This window comes from Epinephelus moara, chromosome 7 (genome assembly GCF_006386435.1).
Source record: "Epinephelus moara isolate mb chromosome 7, YSFRI_EMoa_1.0, whole genome shotgun sequence".
Classification (NCBI taxonomy): domain Eukaryota; kingdom Metazoa; phylum Chordata; class Actinopteri; order Perciformes; family Serranidae; genus Epinephelus; species Epinephelus moara.
Window position 1 is genome coordinate 33508252 of NC_065512.1, and position 10144 is coordinate 33518395.

General features: G+C 40.0%; 1 protein-coding gene across 1 annotated transcript in view; it reads left to right on the forward strand.

The window, feature by feature from the left end:
- LOC126393422 (protein FAM171B-like) overlaps positions 1 to 9708 on the forward strand; it is a 16866-nt gene extending 7158 nt beyond the window's left edge. The window contains exons 2-8 of the mRNA XM_050049587.1: positions 876 to 1109; positions 3068 to 3160; positions 3311 to 3469; positions 3899 to 4066; positions 6504 to 6620; positions 6992 to 7115; positions 8245 to 9708. Of these exons, the coding sequence (XP_049905544.1) occupies positions 876 to 1109; positions 3068 to 3160; positions 3311 to 3469; positions 3899 to 4066; positions 6504 to 6620; positions 6992 to 7115; positions 8245 to 9151 (1802 nt within the window). The 3' untranslated portion in view covers positions 9152 to 9708. The remainder of the gene's footprint in view (positions 1 to 875; positions 1110 to 3067; positions 3161 to 3310; positions 3470 to 3898; positions 4067 to 6503; positions 6621 to 6991; positions 7116 to 8244) is intronic.
- Positions 9709 to 10144: the final 436 nt, after the last annotated feature.

A 10144-nucleotide genomic window follows, 5' to 3' on the forward strand; every position in this document is an offset into this window, starting at 1 on the left:
TGTATTATAGGGGGGTCCTCCGGCAGACTAGGCCTAAGTCAGCCTAACTAGGGGCTGGTACAGGGCAAGCCTGAGCCAGCCCTAACTATAAGCTTTATCAAAGAGGAAAGTCTTAAGTCTAGTCTTAAATGTGGAGACGGTGTCTGCCTCCCGGACCGTAACAGGAAGATGATTCCACAGGAGAGGAGCCTGATAGCTGCACTCAGTGTGAAAGTGGCTAATTGGGTTTGTAGAGAAGGTGACACGTTATCATTAGGCCCTAAATGGGATTTACCTACCTTAAAACATGTATTAACTCCATCATGAGAATCACGCTATTGGAAATATGTACTGTACTTAGCTGTCTGCATGCTGGTGTGACATATCTTGAATGCAGGCTTTTCTGAACTAATTACCCAGTTTTACCATTTGTATTTGTGTCCACCTCTGTAAATTCTGCTGGGATTAATTGATTGATAGCCTCGAGGGATTCTGCAAATTGCTTTTCCTGTTTTGTTGTCATTAAGGTCCTGTTTGGGTTAATTGGAAATGCAGCCCACTCCATTCTGATGAAGCATTAAAGCCAGTGGTGATACTGCATAAAAAAGGGTGGACAAAACAAAAGAAACACCTTACGATAACTTATAATGCAGGCCAATGTGCAACAAATATCACCTTTGTGGATCTTACTTTGATACATTTTGTTGAGAGTTTGTCAGAGAGGCGTAATTCTATGGGACTGTAATATAAGGTGTTTTACAGGACTACATTAATGTGTAAGGTATTCTTGTTATTTTGATCATGCCTTGTTGATTATGTGTGAACCTGAACTTGTATAAACGTTCATGCTCAACTATAAGTTGTTTTACTAAACCCAATCTTTATTTTCCCCTCAGACTCTGCTTTTAACCTCAAGGTCCAGGTGAACAATGTGCTGAGTCGCCAGTACCTGAGCCAGGCGGTGGTGGAGGTCTACATCAACTACACCAGGATCAGCACAGCTCTCACTGTAGAGGATGGCAGTGTTTTGCTTCATGTACCTTACCAAACAGGGATGCCAATCGCAATTGTGGCCAGCAAGGATGGCTACATTTGCACACTGCTGCCTTTTAAAACCAACAGAATGCCAAGTAAGATATTTAAAGGAACAGAGTGTTACCCTGAATTCTTGAATCGTCCGCATGCTTCGACAGTGAATGTAGAATCCAAAAAAGATTATCATTCTTCACGAATTGAAGTAATCAGGGCATGCACTAATCAAAAGCAAAACTGTATCTAAACATCCATTTACAAACTCTCACACGACTCATGCAACATAATCCACGCCTCATTTATCCAGTCATATGCTCAGTACTTCCCAAACACAGACAACAAAGGAGAGCACATGCTCAAGCACTTCACTTGTCCACGCTCAAATGCATGAAAAGCGGGACAGGTGGACACCCTTACACAATCTCCCTCCCTACATGAAAGAGTCTCCCCTTCATTCTGCTGATATTACTCCTTACCGGGCTGGCAGTGGCTACTCTGTTCTCCTCAATCTGTTCCTGGGCCATATCTTTCTGTCCCTCCTCCTCCTCCTCTGAATCATCTCCACTAGCAGCCATCTCTTCTCCAGAACTACTCTCTTGCAGGTCCACATTTATGTTTGGTGCGACGGGATGTACTGCACTCGGTGCGGACGGCCCCGCTGCACCAGATCTTACAGCAAACATGTCAGATATTTGGCTGCATCTGCCTGGAGATTCTTGTGCCTTTTCTCCCGTAGCTTCTCCGCACCTCCCTTGCACTTTGGTGGTTTATCCATCAGTGTACGTTAGTAGGCTACGCACTCCACCACTATGCACAAGGCCAACAGCCAGCTACTCGAACTCAAGAGAACTCAGTAATGAGTGGGGAGGGGCCGAGGAGGAAGGGCTGAGAGATTTCATTGGGCCAGCCCTATGGCACTGGGCCAGCCCAATGTCAGTGTAGAAAAATAATCAATGGGCCGTTTTCCGTGCTTTAAAGGCCGGCACCGCCGTTAAAAAGTATCTACATAATTACATTAAGTAAATTACAATTGTGCTGGCCCAAAATATGCCAAAGGCCCTCATGTTTGAGACTGTTTGTCTGACCTGTTTTTAAATATAAATGTAAGATTTTAAAAAAATGTATGTGTTTTGGAAGTACAGCGTATACAACATGATAAAAAAAGAGTTGGATTATACTGCACAGGCTGTGTGAGATTTTGTAAAAAGATGTTTTGATATAGTTTAGCTTTTGATTAGTGCGGGCCCTGATTACCTTATTCATGAAGAGTGTTCATCTTTTTTGGTTTCTCCATTCACAGTGGAGGCATGCGGAAAAAAAAACTTCACACATTCAAGGTAACGCATGGTGAGTAACTGAAATACAAATGGTCACTTTGTGGGTGAAGAGTTCCTTTAATGTGTGTATGTACTCACTGTGGACATTGTTAAGCTGATTCACCACAGATAATGAGCTTCATGCAGTGTCATTTTTTATTCATCATTAGCTCTCACGATCACGGTAATGTCAGTGAGTACACTTTCTCTGAGCTGGTGGAATTTTTTTTTTCCATTGAGTGGCTGGACTTCATTATGATAGCTTCTTTCTCTTTTTGTCAGTCCAGAAGTTTGTCACCCTTTAAAAAAAGAAGGCAGTTTAAAAAAAAAAAAAAAAAAAAAAAACTAGGACACTTAAGTATAATCACAGTAAATACTGAACCTTATATTCTTTGCTGATATTTCAAACTTTGTGGTTGTCATTGCAAGGCCAACTTTTTCTTCACCCCAGTGCATTCAACATCCAATTAAGCACAGCACCCAAGCAAAACTATTTGGGATCATTTTATAGCCCACATCTGGAGTGTGTGTGAGTAGCAAAGATCTGAATCTTGAGCTGTTCTTTTTGTAGTCTAAGATTAGATATGCCTTCACCAGAGAAGAGGGTTCACCCACATCTGGCCCGTTTAATATATAACATATGTCACACTGCCATCTAGTGGACAAACAGTGACATTTTAAATGAAGTACTCAATACTAATTTTGCATCTTTCCTATTCCTTTTTTTGTCATTGTTTTAGTATTTTCATCGGTGACCATGTCACTACTCGCTGTGAATCAGGGGAACATCTGGCTCTTTGATGACTCCGTCCTGATCACTGGCAAAACATCTGGTACTGTATATATTGTAAAGTCACACTTTTTTTTAATTATATTAATTAATTTTTTATTATTAATTCTGTGTCTACCTTGCTCATCCTCTCTCTGTCTCTCTCTGTGATTATAAGCACGAGCATTGATTTAAGTTGTTCCTTTATTTGCAGATGCTTTGTCTCAGCCGGTTGTCCAGTTTCCCAAGAGCCTGCTGAATCTGACTGACAGCAGTAATGTCACCTCCGTTAAAGCCTACCTGACCATTCCTAAGCTGCAGTCAGAGGAGGGCAGCTTTCTTCACACGTTGGGCATCATGAGCAGTAAATCAGGTAGATGTGTCTGCTGCAGTGACAGTATTCTGAAAGCAGTTAATGCCAGGTCATACTCAGTATTTCCATAATCTGTCTGAAATTTGAAAGCATTGCATTGCAGATTCTAAATGGCAAAAGTAACTGTGCATGTTCAGATGAGGTAAAAGCCTGTGTAAGATCTGATTTTTTATGTGGTGCCATCTACTAGTAGTATCACAAAAGGCACTGAGGGAGACAAAAATGCAGGTTGACACAAAGATATGGGCTAAAAGGACCACATACTACTTTTCACTGGGACTATTTTATTAACAAAAAAAGAAGAAGAATCTGCAATGAACATAATAATGATACAGTGGAACAATTCAGCTTATTTGTTGAGACATTTTCATAAATTGAATTAGTGTAGTCCACATATTCTCTTAAGCATTACCTTCTCTGTTTTTCAAGGGTACGTCAGAGTAGAGTTGAGTCCGGTGGCAGCTGTCAGTGTGCAGCTCTTCTCAGGAGACACAGAGTTACATGTGAGCGGGCCCATACAGATCAGCCTCAGTATTCCTGACGGCCGTGAACTTCAGTCCTCAAATGTCCCTGCATGGTTCTTCAACCGGACCACTGGTGAGTAGAAGTCACAGTGATGCATGCACACGGCCTCTACTTGGAAATGTTGCTTCGTAAATGGGGCTCACTTGTAAATGGCTTAAGTTTCCATTGATGAAATAAACCATTAGCATAACAGCCCATAATACACTGATAGTTAACTGTATGTTGTGGTTAGCACTGTTGTCTCACAGCAAGAGGATTTGAACCCATTAGCTGGCATGGAGTTTGCATGTTCTCCCTGTGTCAGCGTCGGTTCTCTCCAGGTTCTCCAGCTACCTCCCACAGTCCAAAAACATGCTGGTTCTGCTAAATTTCCTGTAGATGTGAGTGTGTCAGCCCTGTGATAGTGTGTCCAGGGTGTACCCCACCTCTTGCCCAATGTCATCTGGGATAGGCTCCCAGCCCTCCCCTGCGACCCTGAATAGGATAAGCAGTTACAGATAATGGAAGATGGATGGTCGTCCACCTGTTGAAATAGTTTAAGAATTTTAACAATAACACTGAAATTTTGAGGTAGAAAAAACAAGCAGTTGAATACGTGACACAGTGACGAATGTGATTATTAACTATGGTGATACACTGGGTTAGGTCGGTTGAATATAAATTCAGCTTAGTTAGCACTCTCTGGCTTTTACTAAGCCGCACGCATGTGCATTTTCATAGTTGTAGCATTGTAGTCAACTTGTAGTTCTTTTAGTTTTATAGGGCTACTGTATTAGGTATTAGTTATATTTATGTTCAGTTTGAGAAAGATCATAGGGCGGTGTGACTCAACTTCACATCTGCAGGGCAAGGTTAACCCTAAAAGATGAGCTTATATCTTATTAGTGTCATGGACTTGTGTCAGTTAGATTCCTCTGAGAAGTTCTGTTGTAACATTTATCTGTTCAGACTAGATAAGGAGGCTAGTGCTACCCTGTTGAGTGTGTCATGTGCAAGCTGAGTCAGTAATAATCAACCAGAGGAGCAATTATATGGACAGAAGTTTCCTCCAAGTAGATGAAAAAATGTTAAATGCTACTCTGATGTCCAGCTAACTTTGAATCAGCCCAGTGGTCTGTTTAGTCAGTGGTGGAAGATGGTTTGCAGTCATTTGAATGGTTTCTACCAATCTTATATAAGGTGGGAAAAGCCTGACATGTGGAGAGGTCAGGGTCTTTTAGACACCCACTCTGAAGGCCCATAACTTTCATTCCTGTGTCCCACTCTCAAGACTAGACAGAGACAGTATTCTTGGGGAAACGCAAACAGCTCTTTGGCAGCATTATGAGCAGCAGGCAACTGACGGTAAACCCCACCTCTCACTCATTCAGCAGTTTGCACCCCTTGGGGTATAAATGTTGACTTTACCAGTCCTTTGCTTGAAGAATATTAAGTTCTTATGAATTACTTATTATATACATGCCCTCTTGAGTTAAGCTCATACCCAGTTGTATTTCAACTGGACAAAATGCACTTATTCTCAGGTTATGTATTTTTATTTATTGTATTATTTGTAGGTTTTGTAGGCTGAGAGAGAGCTAGGGCATAATGCATTTCATTACATTGAATCCACACTGTACTTTTATGTGTATGACAATAGACTTGAACATGAACTTAAATTTTCAGTGTTCAAAATAACATGAGGCATATTAACTGTTGTCTAACAAAAAGTGAATATAATAAGCTTAACGAAAGTAGAATTTATATTGTTTATGTGTTATTATGTATTCTATTCATTTATGTTTTGACTACCTTGTAATCCCAATCCCTTGTTTACCCCAACTCGCTGTCATTTCTTTCATTTTAGAGTAATAGATTATGTGTAAGTGGTAGATAAAAATGCATCTAGTGCCACCAGTATAGAGAGAACACAGACAGGATGTCATGTGTAGTAGTTGGTACATATTTATTTAAGTTTATCTAAAAGGGTTAGAGTTGTGTTGCCGTGTTCGCCTGGAAAGAAGTACAATCATTCTGATTCTCAGAAGTTTGGGGTCATTTTGGTCCATAAAACTGTCAAAAATACAAAAGTAGTAAACTCCAAAATGTGAAATAGATAAGACTAATTACCTCTTTTTTTATCATACAATGCTTCATTAATTTCACTGCTCATTAACCTAAGCTGTCTTTGGAAGGGAACGAGCACATTTATTTTAAGATCTGACAGGATTCAGAATCACCTCTACTGACCAAGTATAGAAGGAATATGACTCCATTTTTTTTTTTGCATTGCTCTCAGGTACTTACACAGAATTAGCCATAACACCTTAGAATAAGTACAACAAAGCCACCCAAATAAAGTTAAAGAATAGATAGGACTATTATGTACAAAGGATTGTGGAAAAATAGGTGTTGCTATAACTATTGTATGAGCACACATAAAAAAGCACCAGTGACCAACAATAAAAACTAAAAAATATTTTCATTCAAACAGCCCTGATGCTTTCGTTCTGTTGTTTGTCTTACCTAGGTGGATGGATGAGAAAAGGACTGGGAACGGTGGTGTCAGTAGAAGGAAAACACGTGTGGACATTCACAGCTCCTCACCTTGGTTACTGGATTGCAGCACCTTTGTCATCCACCAGAGGCAAGTGCTACTGCTTATAGTGTGAACTACTAACAGTTTATATAGTTCTATATTTTTTTATACTACCATCCCTGGCATGTCACAGTTCTAAATAAAAATGTATCTGATGAAAGTAAAACCTATTATATAGTGGAACTGTTCTGATTGTGGATATTTAATTTTTCTATAAGGAACACTAAGGAAACTATAAGACTATAGGAAGTGTCATAATCCATTGAAATTGGCCTTGGTCAGGGTAAACAAGCTAAAGATTTGTTACATACAAATGTTTTTAAGATACAAAATGAAAAATAATGATATAAATCATTTATATTGCACCAGTGTTTTATATGTCATCCAAACTTCGTCTTCTGACCATCTATATACTTTAGGTTTCTTTGGACTTGCCATCCCCATGGACTTCATCTTGCACCATTCATCTCTCCTGATGGTTATCCTCGGAGGAATGCTTGTTATTGTCATCTGTCTTCTGGTTAGGTTACGGTTTTATCGCAGGTAACAGAGGCTTTCATCTCATATTAGTCCATGTATAGTATAAATTGTGGGATGCTGATACTCAGAGTAACAATTCAAAGTATACTTTCTGGTTTTGTTGCAGCCCAAATCTCAAAATGTCTCACCAGCTTATGTGGAAGGCATATCAAGCATATCGGAAAAAAAAATATCTTTAACTTTTAGGTTATCAATATGCTTAATTGGTAAAGAATACCCCACCAAAGAACGTATAAATATCAAGTACTCATGCCTTAGTCATGACTGAAAAACAAAGTTTCTCCATAACACAGGTAACTACAGTACTTCTGTATCACTTAAGCAGAAAATATTTCAGGAGTGATTTAAGACAAGACAAAGACAAGAAAAGATTTTATTCAAGCCAAGGTAAATTGAAATTGCTGTGCAGCAGTTGCGAAACAGTTAGAAGAGTGCAGATAAAATCGTGCAGTATACAAGGACTAAATTAACATAACTGATAAGCAAATGTATAACAAATGTAAATATATTAGATAGTAAATATAAACTAATATAAAACTAGATAACAGTAAGGTTTAAAATATAAAAACTAAGAGTAGGGTGCAAATAGGTGCAAACCAATATGTAGAATGACACAAACAAGTTACCAGTATGAATGATAAATGTATTATGGTAGCTTAATATGTCTGTACAGTGTCCAATCTTAGGTAGTTGATTTAAAGCAACTTAGTGAAATTTAGTGATATCTGTATATACTTGTGGTCTAAACTGGTCTTGAAATAAATCCTGATTCCTCTTTGTCTGAGATATGAGTGAGAAGAAAAGCGGTCAAGTCCAAGACAAGACCAAGAAGTTGTTTTGAGACCAGTTTCTAGACCAAGACCAATCTAGAGTGCAGCAACACTGCCAAGTGGCATGAGCATTTTATCATTTTCAGTGGAGTATTCCTTCAACTATTTGGTGCTTTACTGATATCTAAGTGCTTTTAAACAAACTGCTGACCAGTTACAAAAGCAAAACTATTATTCATCCAGCTGTGGTATATAATGTCTGTATTTGTACTGTGTAGTCCTTTGTGATACTGTGCAATGAACTGCTGCTCAGTTTCATTAGCCTGGCACTGATTGAGACACATGCTCTGTCTTGTCTACAGAAGTTCGACCAGTGAAACTAAAATAAAGAAGATCCCACCAGCGATGAGAAAAGACCAAACCACCTCCACAAGTGAAGATGAAGTCTTTGAATTATCTTCAGCAGGCTTCTCTCATCCACAGGATGGAGTGAACCAATCATTTGGAGAAAAGGGGGATAATCGCCACAATGCCTCTGTTATTTCTATACACAATGGCAATGTAATAGCTAATCCCAATGCTGTGGCCATTACGGTGGAGGGTAACGAACTGGAGCTTAACACTGACCTGAATGATCTGATGTGTTTGCATGAAACTGCAGGTCAGATCAGAGTACCAGCCTCTTTGACAGATAATTTGTTTTTCTACAACCAGCCTGTTGCCATCCTTCACGCTCCAGCATTCTTCCATTTGGAGGAGCAGCCAGAGCAGCCCCAGTGGAGCAAGTCGGCCACTCTTCCCCGCACGGGGGCTGCTGCTGAGCCGCTGAGTAAAGACAGCTTCACCCAGACTCTGCCAAAAGATCCCTCTGCCACCCAGAACCAGACAATGGAAACTGAGGAGCAGCTCGGAGTTCTAGAGAGCTCTGAGGCAGCAACTTCTGCCAACACATCCAGGAGTCACTTCAGCCTCCCAGAGTCAGTGTCAGTCCCTGGGACATTAAATAAGATCAGGGGCAGCGGACACTCAACTCAGCCACCTCGGGCCTGGTTTGTATCACTGGAGGGCAAACCTGCAGCTGAGATCCATTATGCAGTGTCAGAGCAGCAGAGAAGGCGAAGGCCAGTTGAGAGTCGAGACACCAGCTTAGACTCCGGAGTGGATATGAGTGAACTGAACCAGACGTCTGGAAGAAGGGCTATAACACTGGAGCGCAATGCTACTTTTGTTAAAAACACATCCGGCACTAAACATGAACCTCCACAATAAAAACTCTCAACCCCTCCATGCCCACAGCCCTTTAACTTTGTGAATAAACAGCATAGGTTCTATGACATATACTTATTTGCTTTATTGCTTCATTGTTTTACATATTAATAGAAGACACCAATCCAAGTTAGGAGTAAAGGCCCATTTCTACCATCACATTCCACACAGTTTGCGTAGCAGCTGTTGCGCATGTACAAAGTGTAAGCAGTCCAAAGCAGAGCATGTTGACTAAGTCATTGCTTTTTAACAGCCTGTCTTATCTCCTTCCTCAACAGTAAGTTTGAACCATTAATATATCAAACTAAGGGTGTCAAAAATCATCTCATACTGATAAGTTAAATAGTTGCAGCAATACGACTGAGATTAATGAGGTCAAACACTGCCATGATGACCAGACGAAAATCTTTTTACCCTCAAGATTAACAGACAGACTACGATGGCTAACTGAACATGACCGAATTTTAACAATATCATTTGATTTGTATTTGTGCATATTTGTTTGTGCATGTTTTTGTGTATATTGTCATGAAGTGAATCATTTCATTATATTTTAATACAAAAAAGACTGACTTTGGTGTTGAGTATTTTTAGTAGTTTATTATATATATGACAGTATATGTTGTGTTCATAATGTGGATGACCACAGATAATGAGATGGTTGGCTGGTATTTTTTCCACTCTGTGAGTCAGTGTGTGTGTGTGTGTGTGTGTGTGTGTGTGTGTGTGTGTGTGTAATCATGATGAAATTTAGTCCTGGAGACACCTACTGTAGCAGGAACTACCACAGGAGCTGTTTTAAGTATTTTGGCAGGTGAATATGTCTGTCTGTCTGTCTGTCTGTCTGTGAACAGTTTGTGTCATCATGATAATGTCACAACTGTGCAAGATGCAGTCAGACAAAACTTTACAGGTGTGTAGCTGAGATCAAAATGAAGGTCAAGCTCTAAGATGGGTGTGACACAAGCAAGGGGGCTGGAAGTTGGGGGGTAGGAA